Genomic DNA, 15,388 nt, shown 5'->3' on the forward strand with positions numbered 1-15,388 from the left:
AGAAAAATAGTGAGACAGCAATTTAGCAAGAAAATCGTTTAGTAGCAGTGATGTATTCTTGAACGGCGAATAAAACATCCCTGTGGCTGAAACCCAGTGTAGAGGCTCCAAATGAAAGAAGATCAGGTTGTGATAGTTGCAAGCCCAGTCTTTGAAGAGGTGATGCTAGTATGCTTTGCCTGAATAAATCGAAACGGCGACAATGTAATAAAAAATGACTGATCGTTTCCTCTTGATTACAGTAAATGCACATAGGGGAATTCAATATGCCCGATCTATGCAAGTAAAAATTGAGGGAGGTTACGCGGCAACGAAATTTCGTGATGACAACTTCCATCATCCTTGATTTAGTCAGTTCACTGCGCCAGGGAAATAACAAGTGTTTGTACTCTGGAGAAGCCGTCAGTGCAGGGTCAGATAAATTTTGCCTGATTTTAAGTGTGCGAAATCGCGCCACCGTAATGTATACTGTATGAGGGAAAATAGGAATAATTGGTGTCGAAAGGGATGCCTTCGCAAGAGAATCAGCTATTTCGTTTAACAACAAACCTTTGTGCCCTGGTGTCCAGATTAAATGAATACTTCGGATATGACAGGGGATCAACGATTTAAAAAGTTTCACTATAGGTGATTGACCAGATGCGGACAGAGAAGAGCACACTGATAGTGAATCAGTTATGACTGCTACAACTGGAATGGAAATATTTACCTTTCGCAAAGCTAACATTATTGCCATGAATTCAGCCAGAAAGACAGGAAGAAAGTCCGGTAAGCGAAGTGAAAATGACCAATCAAGTACGGGGCAATATATTCCAACGCCTGATTTTTCATGTGATTGAGATGCGTCCGTTGCTATAATGACATTTGTTGGCAGAGTACTTAAATGGTCCTGCAATAAACCATTTAAAATGCCTGTAGGTAATAGCTTTGCGTGAGTTGGGAAGATATCATGGTAAACAATTTCTGGAGAATTTTGTTGCTCAGTTAAAGGAATCAGATCACGAACGTGTACATTTAGGGGCTCAAGTAACGATTGAACAAATACTATTTGTGGTTTGGTAAATCTGGGCCAATGCACGGAGAAGAAAAGGTCAGGATTGGAAATAAAAATAATTTGTTCAGGGTTAAACGGTGCTTCATATAGTCGTAAAAAGGTCTGCACAGTAAGAATGTTAAAGCGACATAATAAGGTTGGTATTCGTGCTTCAAGGTATAACACTGCATTTGCAGTATACTTTGGAAGTCCTAAGCAGAGCCGTAAAGCCTCTCTTTCCAACAGAACGAGCGGCCGGAGTTTGTAGGCTGGCGCACCAGAAAAAAGAATGCAGCCAAACTCCAAGACAGGTCGGACATACATTTTATATATAATCAAAAGTGCCTTTCTTCTCATACCTGATCTACAATTGCTCAACCTCCGCAATACGCCCATCGCGCGTACTGCTTTTGTCGCGATGTATTCAATGTGAGGGCGCCAATTTAGATGCTCATTATACATAACTCCAAGATATTTCAATGATTGTACTTGTGGGATATCTTGAAGCTTGTAATTAATAGATATGTGCACGGGATCTTTAATTGGAAAAACGAGTATAGCACATTTACCGGTATTCAGGTTCAACATCAATCCATCCAACCAATGTTCTATTTTATTAAGATATGTTTGCAAGATAGTGTAGAGACAGTGGAAGTCATGTGCCATAGCAAAGAAAGCAATGTCATCGGCATAAACATAGGTTTTCACTTCTGGATGAACGGGGATGGTACTAAGCAATATGTTGAATAAAACCGGGGAAAGTACTGACCCTTGAGGTACACCTCGGGTTTGCTTGTGCTTACAGGAAGAGAAACCGCCTTGATAACAATAGAATTCTCTTCTATTTAAAAATTCCGTCACCCATGCTACTATATAAGGTGGAAGTCCATGACTCCATAACTGATTAGTCAAGATAGAATACTCTACACTATCATATGCTTTACATATGTCTAACGTTACTAAAGCCGCAAAGTGCTTTTTGTGACGGGCAATATGAATACGACTTTCCAGATCTACATGTGCATGCCATATGGAATATCCAGATCTAAAGCCAATTTGGGAAGAACTCAACAGTTGTTTCTCGTTAATAAACCTAATTATACGACCATGAAGTACCCTTTCAATAAGTTTTACTACATTAGATGTTAAGGCTATCGGTCTTATGTTGTCTAAATTATAGCCTGCCCCCTGTTTCTTAAGCAATGGTATAATTTTCGCAATCTTCCATTCAGAAGGGATCCATGCTCTTCTAAGGGAATAATTGACTAGACCTAACAGATCATTCGGATATTCCCTGTGAAGTATTTTTAGCATTCTATTTGTTATTCCATCGGGGCCTGGTGCTGCATTTGGCAATCTTTCCATAGCCTGATTTAATTCGGAAGCCGATATTTCTGTGTAGTCATAGATGGTTGTTGTGTAAGCCGAATTAGGGAGATGCGTTGAGAACCTGTTTTCTAATTCTTTAGCCAACTGATTCAATGATTCCTGTAGTTCCTGTGAGGTGTAAACTACTGAGTCAACGTTTCCTGGTATAAGGGTCTTCTTCCTACCACGAAGGAAGTTGAATAAAGCACGTTTGTTATTTGATTTAGACAGGTACTCGAAATGTTCTTGGTCATATTGCTCTTTCGCTCGCGATACAGTGCGTTTAAATGTTGCCGCAATGAACTGATAATCCTTCCAATTTTTTGGACTCTGATTACATATAAGTCTTTTCCATGCAGCTTTTCTTCTTCTATAATCTCGTGTGCACTCATCATTCCACCATCTACTAGGTTGGGCACTTTTGGATGACGACGAAGCAATTACAAATTCTGAAGTGTTCTTGGAGATTTCTAAAGCAGAACAGAGATTTCTGCCGAGGTCTTCATTTTGACCACTGGACACTGCCCTAATGTTGGAACGCAAGCAATCTTTAAATTTTTTGTAATTGATCAATGTTTTCTCTGTCCTTTCAATAGATTTCACAGCACATGAGATTTCAAAGTATACAGGAAGATGGTCACTGTTTGAAGAGAAATCAATTGTTTTCCAAGACTTTATTGAAACACTTGGGCTGCAAATCGTGAGATCTAATACCGATCGTGTCCGTCCGCGAATAAATGTCGGCTGTCTGTCATTTAGGCAGGTAAGATTTTTATTAATCATCCAATCCCATAGAAGAGTACCAGAATGGTCTGTTCGAAATCCCCATGAAACATGATGTGAGTTGAAATCACCAGTCAGAATGAAATCATTCTTGCAATTAGCTAAGGCAGTATCTAATTGTTGAGTATTATGCAAACCCGTTGGAAAATATGCGTTTATAAGTGAAAAAGGGTGGTGCCCGGGCAGACAGATCCTCCTGATCCTCTTCTTGATGATGGTTAAAGATCCTCCTGATCCTCTTCTTCCTCTCTCGCTCTGGGCGACAAGTGCGTTCACCGTATACGCTTCTTTTTCTTCGTGCATGTACGCAACAATATGGTGGTTTTTGGGACGTTAAACCCCACATATCAATCATCATCAAACGGTTGCTGCCCTACCGATAGAAGCGTGCATTCACGTAGTATATACGACAGCTGCATTACAAAAATGAAAACCTCTGGCGAGCACATGGTAGGGTCATCGTGTGCGCTGATCTTCATTTAAGAATCAGATAAGATCTCGCGATGGAAATGTGGGAGGGAAGGGACAAAGGTGGTTTTCGCTTCTGAGCCGCAATGTCGCAATAGGAAAAGAAATGGCAGGCTTTGAGGGAATCAGTTCGGTATGCTTCTGAGCTGGTTGGCAACGTGCACTCAGAATGAAAACGGAGTGGCCGATTTCGTGGCTGACGGTTGTCTCGTCCGAGATGTCCTCTCTTCGACGACGGCTTAGTGATTGGGGCCCCGTCCACGGACTTCTCTAACCATCTCCTATCACCTAACTTGTCTCTCGAACTTTACCTTTTTACCTCTTTTCATCCCCCTTATCCCTTCCTTTGTAAGCTACTGTTGTGGTGTCGCACTCTGATGCATAGTTGCAGGACCCACTTTTATTTATTGTCTTTTCTACTTAAATATCACTACCCCTTCCCTCCCCGCCTCCAAAACGTCGTCGAACGATGTAGAAGGTCTCAAGGTCACAATTGTTGCACCCCAGAAAACTTCCGGTCACCTCATTTACCAGCTCCTAAAGTCAAAACTGAAAGAACATTTTCAAGTTCCTTTTTAAGAGTAAGAAATGTCTCTCATCAGTTTTTCAGATAAAAGGAACGTGCGTAAAGTGGAAGAGAATTTCTTATTATATAGAAAGAACATCTATTTGAATATACTTAATCAAATAAAGGAAAGAACGTGTAGAAAAGCAGCGGCTCTTCTTGCCTGCCGATGCTATTAAGGCACATCATTGGACGAGACCGGATGTCATCAAGGGATTGTGTTTTTAAACAGTGAAAGGGCTTATTGGGACAGTGTACAGCTCTCCAATAGTAGAGTACCTAATACTCTGAATCGTCAAAAGTTATTTTATAAACAGAAAAGGAACCTTTCAAACGCTTTTTTGCTTACGTTTTTGATGAACAGTTACAGGAACACGTAAGCGAGTACTTTGTAAACAATACAACGCGCTATTCATGAAAACAAAAACGACGTAGTGAGAACGACACGGGGCACCACTCTACTTCACCTTAGTTCCTCCGCTGCGCGCTAAACGTTTACACTTTGTACGACCAACTCTGTGGCTCCTACCCTGTCTCTTCGAGCGATTACTGCTGACACCTTTTTTACAGCGAAAGCTGTTATGAGATCACAACTCGGGTCACGCGCAGTTGTCCGTCGCCGCCGCTGCCGCCGGTGTCCGTAACCACATCGCGCGAAATGAGAAAAAAAATCCTTGCACCAAACACACAGTGGGGTTCGAAACCCAGGTCTGCTGGGTGCCAGCCCAGCATTCCAACCACTCAGCTACGCTGGTGCTTGTGACTTGTTGGCGAACCTAGCCCCAAAGACACAGTGGGGCTTGAACCCGGGTGCGCTGGGTGCCAGCCCAGTATTCAACCACTTAGCTACGCCGGTGCTTGAGACTTGTTGGTATACTTGCCTTAGGCAGGCTTGATGTCGGGAAAGCAATCGCGTTAATATAACCTATAAAGTGTTTTAAAACAGCGAAAGAACAACCAGTCGTCGCACAATGCCAGTAGCGTAACGAGTGGGTCGTCCAATGCTTTAACCCATTACAAAAGCTTGTTCTTGTTCCCCTATAAACTGTGCCGCATAACCACTTCAGCCATAATTCCTTATCGTCGTCAGCCACTGCATGAACAATTGGCAAAAAAAGTCACAGCATATCCACGGAGTGAATGATGATTGGTGGGGCGCAGCGTTCGCCAGTCTGTCTGTCCATTCGTTCTTGCGTCCGCCTATCTGTGTGATCCTTGGTGCATCCGTCCGTTTGTTCATTCGTCTGTCTGTCCGTCCATCTCTTTTTGCGGCCATCCCTCTGTCTGTACATCCGTCCGTGCACCCCTCTGTCTGTTGTCCGTGCGTGTGTCAGTCCGTTCGTCCGTCCATATGTCTAGAGAAAACTCCAAGCACAGCCATCTCACATCTTTTCATCATGTATTCATCATATAAGTGCCCCCATCCAGCATACATTGTAAGGACCGCTATTTCGGGTATGTGCCACTGGTGGTTACGTTCTACGAGGGACGCACAAGCCACGCCATAAGGAGCTTCGCCCTTAAAATTCCTGGTAAGTGCTTAGCGGTTACCACGCTTCTCAGAAGAATGACGAAAATAGCATAGCGAATGCCGGCCTACTACCCAGAAGTTTATTATTAATGCCCTAGTGGATATCAAGCAAGTGTACTTGCAGTATATAGTTACCCAATGAGTGGTTGGCATGTACATCGAGCACTATCTGACAAGAAATGGTTGCTACGTTATACTCGCTGGGCATAACCTCCTTGGTTTTAGAAACGTTTAGCGAGCGTTGAGCCGCAGTGCCATGAATACAGTGAACTAGTATATACCATGAACTCGAGGTGGTTAAAAGTGGGAAGTAGACACAAAGCGCAAGCCGTAAGAAAGTGTGCGTGTGCCACCTCTCATTGAGTCCTTGGATTGTCCGCTGGATGGCACTGCTTCTGTATGCGGAATATATGATGAAAAGATGCGAGATGGTGGTACTTGGAGTGCTGAATAGATGGACGAACGGACACACAGACAGATGCATGGACGGGCGCACGGATGGCTGCACGGACGGATGGACGCATGGACGGACGCAGGGGTGGGTGCATGGACGAACGCAGGGACGGACGCATGGATGGACGTGCGGACGCACGAACACGCACACGCACGGACGGCCACACAGACAGACGCATGGACGGACAGAAGCAAGAACGAATGGATGGACGGATGCTTCGCGCCACTCATCATTCACCCCGTGGATATGGTTTTTTTTTGCTATATTAATACGGCACGCTTCGGTGCTTATATAAAGCAGTGGCGTATAGCCAATTGGGTCGAGGGGAGGGGTGGGAGCGAATACTTTGAAACTTTTCTGTCATGCTTCCGTAGATGTACACGTATACACATACAAACGCACACAGGAACATACACGAAGCACGATTGAACCCCAACCCCGAAAAAGTTTTTGACTACGCCCCTGATGTGAGGTATAACTGTTCAAGCATTTGGCGTCTTGCATACGTGCTATACGGTGGTAAATGGAATCACGGTGGTCCACTGCTGACGTCGAATGTCGCGAGATCGAATCCCGGCCGCGACGGCCGCATAGACGAAGTTCTGGAGGCCCGTGGGCGTATACATTTAGGTGCACGTCGAAGAAAACCACACGGTAAATGATATGCGGAGTTTTCTACCAGGACGACCTTCATAATGATATCGTACTTTTGAGGCGTAAAACCCCAATAGTTGTTATAATATCATTTCTTGCATAGGGAAGAAGTCAAATACTTAAGCAGTTGTCTCTAATGTTGACCTCCTTGCGTGTGAGATATATCGTGTCGTCCCTTGCATGGCCGTGCGCAAATAAGTATTTGTGTCTATTTTTTTTCTTCTGTTGTTGTGCGCCTTTTCGGTTGTTATATATTCGGCATTTGTGGCGTCCTGACCTCTTTTTTCGGTCCACGTGTGCGCGCCCACGTTTTCTTTATCAAAGAATAAATCATCACTTACAATCGTGTATGTTGAGCAACCTTAAGACACTGATATACAAGCAAGCAAGAAAAAAAAATCTTTTGCGCAATGGCCCATTGTCGCCACGAGCCTGCGCATTGGTTACGAGGTCCCTGTCTCTTTACTTACTTTTTATTTTTGCTGCCTCGGATAAGACAATGCGAAGTGCAAACACGGTAGACCCAGATGCCAAATCATGAGCACTCGCCTGGCTTTCCCAAGTTTTCTTATCTCTTCAGCTGGCTTGTCGCGCCGTTTCCTGCCATATTTACGTCGAAAGACTGTGCTCTGTATGTGGCCCTTTAAGGTGCACCAGGGTGGAAAACTTTGACAGGAGCGCATGCGCACAGCTGTCCAATCAATTTCCTTGAACAGAGATATGACAGGGAGTTTTCGAATAGGAACCCCGAAGTCCTTGTATGTGCTCGCTTTGGGTCAAACAGAAGCTAAGACTGTTCTTATATATAGGTCTGTGCTGCTTTGGACACTTCTCCTGTTCTGGGTCACTCGACTCGAGCAACTCGAGCCTGGGCCAAGAGATGTCACCTCGGATGGGTGTCATCATGTCTGTTTGACGCAAAGCTCTAGGCGCAAGCTCTAGGGCTCCCGCTAATTACGAGAAATAGCGTCCCCAACGCAAAGCCCAAACGCTGTTCGGGTCTCACGAATGCGCAATGGGCTCGGCGCTATTTCTTCGGGGCGCCAAAATCATTGGGACCCTTTTCGAAAAATGTCGAATAAGTTAGGGTACTTTACCCGTGGAAACCACGATGTGAGCATGTGGCACGCCGTTCGGAGGGAAGGGGGTGGATTTAGGACATCTCGTGTTTTTATAAGGTGCACTGATATTCTCAATCTAAATGCGACCGTCGCGGTCGGTATATCGAACTTGTGACTTTCAGATCTGCAGCCGAGTATCGTAATCAGTGTACTACTGGGCAGGTGCCCCACCGCGGTGGTCTATAAACTACTAAGGGTTTCGGCCGCTGACCCGCAGGTCGCGGGATTCGATCCCGGCTGCGGCGGCTGCATTTTCGATGGGGTGAAAATGCTGTGGTGCTCATATTTGGGTGCACTTCAAAAAGCCCCAAGTGGTCGAAATTTCTGGAGCCCTCCACTATACGGTGGCTCTCATAATCATTAGGTGGCTTCGGGACGTTAAACCTCCCATATCAATTAATCATCAATCAACTGGGGCGGGAGAGCTAAGAAACGGAAGACAGTGGTAATTGAGGAAAGTGACGTGTTAAGGTAAACAGATAATCTTTCATTGTGCAACCAAATAAAATAAGTCATATGATATATTTCTTCAGGCACCAATTAGCGAGAGCCCATCATTTAGAACCCGTCATTTAGGGGGGTGCAAAGTCTGCCCTATGTATACGTTGACATGACAAGTAGGGGGAAGGGGCGATTTGACGAACTTTCCGATTTGACGAACTTTCGCTCCCCTCCTCCCCAGAAGGGAAACCCTGCAGACGCTTATGGCCCCCGGACGAAAGCGTCAACTCTTGCACTGCCCTAGAGCAGCGAACACGAGATAAGATAAGAAACAAAGATGATAATAACATGTAAAAAAAAAGACGCGTCACGTAACCTATGTTTCTCTTCGATATCTCGCCCATTCCTGCTTACCTGGAGTGGGTTTTACCGCCAGTAAACCAAAACCTGCAACCCCTCAGATCACTGTCCGCTGCAAAACACTTCCTTGCAGCCTTTGATAGAAACGTTTGCATAGTGATGTACAAGAATGCGTCAAGAAAAAAATGTAAGGCGAAGCGTTTTCCGGAGCTGTCGAATACAACGTCTTTACGGCCGAGTGCGCGAAAAATGACAAGAGAAGATGGGAGAGAACGCACCTGGACGGATTTGTTTATCTGAGCGATAACGGCTGGCGCATCCTCACGCTGCGCTCTGCTTACGCCACAGTGAAATCTGTTGAAATCGAAAGTCGCAAATGCCTCATCATACGTGAAAATCCATGGACTATCGGCGCCATCGGCACAAGCGATGCAACAAATTACCCGATAGCGTCTCCATATAACGTCACAGATCGCCGGATATTGTGTCTTCAGGTAACATTATGCCGCATTACGACTTCATCGCATGCCATCGTCGCTTGTTCAAAAAGAGGGGGGGGTGGAATCATGAAGGTCGTTCAAAAGGGCCTAATGCGCCGGAAGCTTTCAGCGAGGGGCGGGGGAAATTCACTACATCGACTGATAAGTTGAAAACATTGATTTAGCCTTCCAGTCACCTTAGGCTACTCGAATAGAGACAGCACCTGGTACCTGAACTGTCGTGCTGGATAACAAAGGTAATCATGGACTCATCTGCAGCGCTTCCATTTCTTTTAACGGAGGGGGGATGGGGGGGGTCACAACTATATTTGCGACAGTCAACAACTTTTTGGGCAAGCGTTCTGCTATAAGCCCGCTTATATGCGCGATCACTGCTGTTATAAAACAGATTCTTAAGTGAGTTGGTACGATATGCTGGATACTATATAAAGACAGCGCGAAACGCGGAGAGGCCAGTAAATGTTTTCTAGCCGTGTCCTTTTTTTTACGGGTCCCCTGGCTATTGCGCAGATTTAATTTCTAGTACGCTGCTGTATAACGTTCCAGTACTTACGCGTTTAATTCGACGTGCGGTCGCATCCTCCTGTTGGTTGTGCAGATTTGCGGTTAGCTCACTCTCCACTCGAAAAAAAAAAAAAACGATACGCGAGTGGAGCAGCTGTACACATGAAGCAGCACGCGAGACAAGATTCCTTCTCTCCAGACTATTGCTGCCGCTAATGCATCACCCTCATCCGTCTTGTCTATTATCTAAGATTTTTCTTCCCGTTTTCTTATTTAGAGAACGAACACGTGTACACGAGATGACGAGAGGTGTCGGCGAAGCGTATACACCTTATTCACGCTACGCGCCCATCGCCGCTATTGTGAGCCAGTCCTCGCTGACGCAGATAAGCGGAGGTTAACGTCGAGTCTCGCGTTGACTGAGAGATGATAGAAGTGGGGGGGGGGGGGTCGAGAGGGAGGGGAGTGGTGTCACTCGGCTTAAATGCCACAAGGTGCGCTTCGGGCGCTACCATGTTTACGGGGCAGGTTTCGCTACCGAGGTTTGCAACGCGCGATCGAGTATCCGTGTAGCGCCGCGACACATTGCTCACGCATGGACTGTTTCGCGTGACTCCGTGGGCACTTCGGAACTGCAACACGGGGCCATTTCCGACGGACGGACACCGGTCGAGGGTTCGCTGCCCTTTCCCCCGACTGACCACACTCGCCCGCCGCTGGGCTTGTTGTCTCACCTGCGGAGGGGAGAGAGTCGCCACTTTTTTCGCAACTTTCGCGCCTGCCAGCCGCGGCTGACAATGAGTGAGCCTCGTCACGACCTGAACGAGGACCCGGAAAGCTTCAGGCTTGTGAGTGTTTCCGGATGATTTTTATGACTGCTTTTTTTTTATCCTATTCGTTTTGTTCGCACCTGAAAGACTCGGGTGGATTACATATTGAGGAGTTTGAGAATCGGGGTATCTCGAACTCACCTCAGCTCGGGCCGCCATGACGAAATTTTTGTCACCTACAAGGGTCGGCACAGTGATGGGGAGGAAGTCAAGAGATCAGGGAAGAGAGAGAGAGGGCTTGAACAAGATGTCAGCTAACATTGTCATTTGAAAGAAGGTTTTACACAAATCGCTTACGTGGGTCATTTCCGAAAGGGATTCCACGTAAGGTTTCGAGAAATATGTGGATTCCAGAAGGAATGAACTCTGCAGTGGACAGTGATTCCGAAATATAGTTATTCTTCGAAGCTTATTCTTTAACACGTGGTGAGCGCATGCGTTGGCTGACGAAAAAAAAAATACTTGATACCAGTTACGTCGGCGTAGCTCATGTACTGCATACTTGGATAAACTTTAAAAATATAGGTGGAGGGGTTCGTCACAGCACTTATTAAGTCAATGTATCAGTATACATCGACTTTAGACCCCCATCTCTTAGTTGACTAGGAAGAGGGAGCACCCCCCCCCCCCCTTCCAGTGTGCATGCCTGTGGGACGAAGACAATCATTAACGGGACAGACCACTATAGAGATGTCCGTCGGTCGCGTGTTGGAAACGGGGGTTATGTCACAAAGCGTTTATGTATAGACGTACTTAGATGCCACCGAGTCGCTGACGGCTGCTGGTTGCACCGCAATCACTATGAACATCAGTGGAATTTATATTTATTACGAGTTCCTTGAGTTCGCCCCGCCGCGGTGGTCTCGTGGCTAGGGTACTCGGCTGCTGACCCGCAGGTCGCGGGCTCGAATCCCGGCTGCGGCGGCTGCATTTCCGATGGAGGCGGAAATGTTGTAGGCCCGTGTGCTCAGATTTGGGTGCACGTTAAAGAACCCCAGGTGGTCGAAATTTCCGGAGCCCTCCACTACGGCGTCTCTCATAATCATATGGTGGTTTTGGGACGTTAAACCCCACATATCAATCAGTTCTTTGAGTTCGCCTGGACGCTGTCCTGACTTGCAGAATGCCACTCAACCACGGCCTCGTTTTTCTCTTACTGTCAATTCTCGTTAGCATTAGCTCTCGCTCTAAAGTATAAGCCTGCAGCCCTCATGACATGACAAAAATAAGAAAGTTTCAGTTTCGCAACATTATAGTCGATTGCGTACAGATAATGCCAAACTTGGACGACTGTCAACTGGGCAGTCCCAGCAGATCTACCGAATTCCACGCCAACAGTGCTTTAAGAATCATTCATATCAACGAGCGAACCGAGTGTAGATACTAACGACACTAATTCCAGACACTAGAGGTAAACCATCTAGTGTCTAGAATTAGTGTCGTTAAACAAGTCTGGCTGATACAATTATGCTAGAATTGCATCAGCCATATCAGGCGCAGGAGTTTCATATCTCACAGATATAGGTTGCACGTCTCATCAGCCACATAAGCCTTTTGTTGACTCCCACTGAGCTTGCACGGTGGTTCTTTTTGTTTGCTTTTCCAGGTGTTATTTCAACGAAAGCTGTTATGAATGAGATCACAACGCAGGTCCCGCGCGGCTCCGTAGTTGTCCGCCGCCAGTGTCCGCAACCACTATCGCAAGCAATAACAAACCTCAAATAACAAAAAACACTATGGACATGGTGGAATTCGAACCCGGGTCCAGTGCGTGCCAGCCCAGTATTCTACCGCTGAACCACGCCGATTTTTTGTATTTGTTTTTGCTTTATTGCCTGTTTATAGGCGCGTACATCAAACCACAAGCAGAACAAAAACAAGCAGTAACAGTCCGACAGAAATTAATATTCCCTAAGTGCTGCCAAGGGCTCCACCCTCGACAACCACTCAGGTAATATCTCCTGAGTTTTCTGCAGTTCAACATACTTGGCCATACATTCACGGAAATACATTCGTGCAGGCCGTGCATCCTGATCGCGATAGAAACCGGCCATACGGGCCCGCCATAAACAGTGAAGTCCACATAGCATAATCACTGGGACTTGTTCGCAAACCTGCTTTAGGCAGGCTTGATGTCGGGAAAGGAATCGCGTTAATATGAGTAATAAAGCGTTTTAGAACAGCATATGAACCACAGGCGTCGCACAATGCGCATTGCGAAACTAGTGGGTCGCCCAATGCCCCAACACATTAAAAACACTTGTTTTTTCACTGTGCTACATACCCACTTCAGGTGTAATTGACTTTCGTATAACGTGTCCGATGAACTACCAAGAACGAAGCGGTGATCATCCGCTGTAGCTGTAACTTTACTTTATATTAACATTATGTTCACTACAAATAGCCTCCCCTATACTTTCCTCGTCTCTCTCTCTCTTTCTCTTTCTCACTCTGTGTGTGTGTTAGTTCTGATTAACGTTCGTTTCCCACTAAAGCTCAGTTTAAGATCAGCTCTTATCAGTGTCTCCTATAGCTCTTCTGTTTAGGTTGCGTTTCCGCACTCTCGCGCTAAATATCGTGCAGTGACGATCGGACCAAACCACTACCCTATCTTTTGTCCACTTCGGTGCATAACTTTTGTTATGGCGCTATAGGCTTCTGACCCGAAGGTTGTGGGTTCGATCCCAGCGCCACCGTGGTCGAATTCCGAAGGAGGCGAAATTCTCGAAACTCGCGGGTTGTGCGGTATCAGTGCGCGTTCGAAAGCACCGAATGGTTGACGTTTTCAGAGCCCTCTTTTTGTCTCATAGTCATATCGTGGTCTCGGGACGCAAAAGCTACATTACCCTTTAAGTTTCACAGCGCTGTTACCGGTGGCGAAAAATCAGAGACGCACGAGATGCCAGGCGACGCAAGAATTCGGCGAACAATGCTCGTCGAGACAAGTGGTATCACGAAAGTGGAGTGGGGTTGGGGGCAATGAAAAGCGTAGCACGCTATATCTCGCAGACATTTCCCCCTTCAAAAAGAACGGGGGGGAAGTGACAAGTACGCAAGCTGCGAAGGACGACACGACTCTAGTCTCCCTCTCTACACCGCTAAAGGTGGTGGTGCGTGTTGGTGTAGTTTCGTGCACGCCGTTGACTACTATAGTGTACAACGCAGGTGTCACCTGTCGACGCTATACCGCCGCCGCGCTGCATTCACGTCACACACCAGCCGGTGCAGGAAGCGACGATGACACCTCTCAGCAGCTGCGCGAGAAAGGCATTGTCGTCGATTACGATGTCTGTGGCCGCACAACACGGGTGTAAAGTGTCATCGGGCGTAACACGTACCCTCTAAAAAAATATCGAGTAAAAAGGGTGTCTTTTTGTCCCACAACAATAATCGTCATCAGGCTTGCGTGCGCTTCCTTTCTTGAAAACTCGGCGCTGGCCACTTTCCTCTCGAGAATGCAATGTAACCCTGATAATGGGCATGGCGATTGTGACCAGAATGTACCGGGCGCGGGGTGATAGCACCAGGATGGAACGCAATATAGATGACGATTATTGTTGTGGGACAAAAAGACACCCTTTTTACATGCTCTTTTTCAGAGTGTATCGCAGATACACTCAATGAAGAAATAATATACGGAAACGCCGAAAGAGGTAGAATTTAACCCGCGTACTAGATGTAGTGCGGTGACGGAAAAGCTAGTAGGCGTTTCCATTGCGCTTCGAACGCTTCGTGCGCCATATTCAGGTCACGTGACAGGAGAGACTACACGCTTCTCAAATGTGTTCTCGGTGACATATCCCGAAATATGAATGTCGGTAGGTCTGTGAGGCGCAAGACAAGTAGAGACAGACATTTATACAACATACTAGTTTTTTTATTCTTTTCCTTTTTTGAGGGTAACAAGGTCAACCAAATTTAAAGTTGAATGGTGAAGTCTATAGACCATTTTACGGACAGGTTTGTGTGCCGCAATACTGGGCTGCTAACCTTTGTCCTTTATATCTTGAAGACTAAATAAACAGTACGTGTTACGGTACACGTATATTCATGAAAACGATTGTTTCATGGCCTTATTATTCCACGTCGTGATATAAAGAAACAAGAAAATATTGACTTAACGTCCCAAGATGGCGACGCCCATATGCCTCACAGAAAATTGTACATAAATTTTGAACTACTGGCCGCAAAAAGCTGCCCAGTCAATCGGCAGCTGAGATTCATACCGGAAAGATGAAACGCAATGAACGTGTATTTGAATAGCAGTAATTGTTGGGGTCCCAAAACCACGACATGTTATCATATGAGAGACGATATAGCAGAGAGTTCCTGGAAACTTGACCACCTGCGCGTTCTTTAACGTGCATCTAAATCTCGGCACACAAGCTTCAAGCATTTCGCCTCCATAAAATGCGCACACGAGCCTCAAGGACTTGAGCCTGAATTTGATCCCACGACTTGTAGATCAGCAGCATACCGCACCATAGCTGCTATACCACCATCGTAAAGTAAACTAGAATACTTTAACCATGGCGCATAGTTTGGCGAGTTAAAATGGTAGGGTAGCATAACATGAGGCCGGTCTTTTACCCCTGCTTTCATTATTATGTTTCACACAACAATATGGTACCTTTTCTAGCAGCCCCGGAGCGCCTAGCCCAACGCTTCATAGAGGGAAAAAATGAGACAGTGTCGAGTTGGTGCTCTTTCCAGCTCTTTCGGGAAAATTTTTGAAAAGAGCTTCGCAATGACGCCACTCGCACTCGTGCCAGCACA

At 46.0% G+C, this 15,388-nt stretch overlaps 1 protein-coding gene across 4 annotated transcripts in view; it reads left to right on the forward strand.

The window, feature by feature from the left end:
• Positions 1-15,388, forward strand: part of LOC119181405 (excitatory amino acid transporter 3) — a 60,490-nt gene that overhangs the window by 21,251 nt on the left and 23,851 nt on the right. Inside the window, exon 1 of one of the 4 annotated variants that reach the window (XM_037432634.2) lies at positions 10,332-10,630. The exons of the other annotated variants lie outside the window; for them this stretch is intronic. Coding sequence (XP_037288531.2) covers positions 10,580-10,630 — 51 coding nt within the window. The 5' untranslated portion in view covers positions 10,332-10,579. Of the gene's footprint in view, positions 1-10,331; positions 10,631-15,388 lie in introns of those variants that run through there. 4 annotated transcript variants of the gene reach the window in all.

This window comes from Rhipicephalus microplus, chromosome 10 (assembly GCF_043290135.1).
Source record: "Rhipicephalus microplus isolate Deutch F79 chromosome 10, USDA_Rmic, whole genome shotgun sequence".
Taxonomy (NCBI): Eukaryota; Metazoa; Arthropoda; class Arachnida; order Ixodida; family Ixodidae; genus Rhipicephalus; species Rhipicephalus microplus.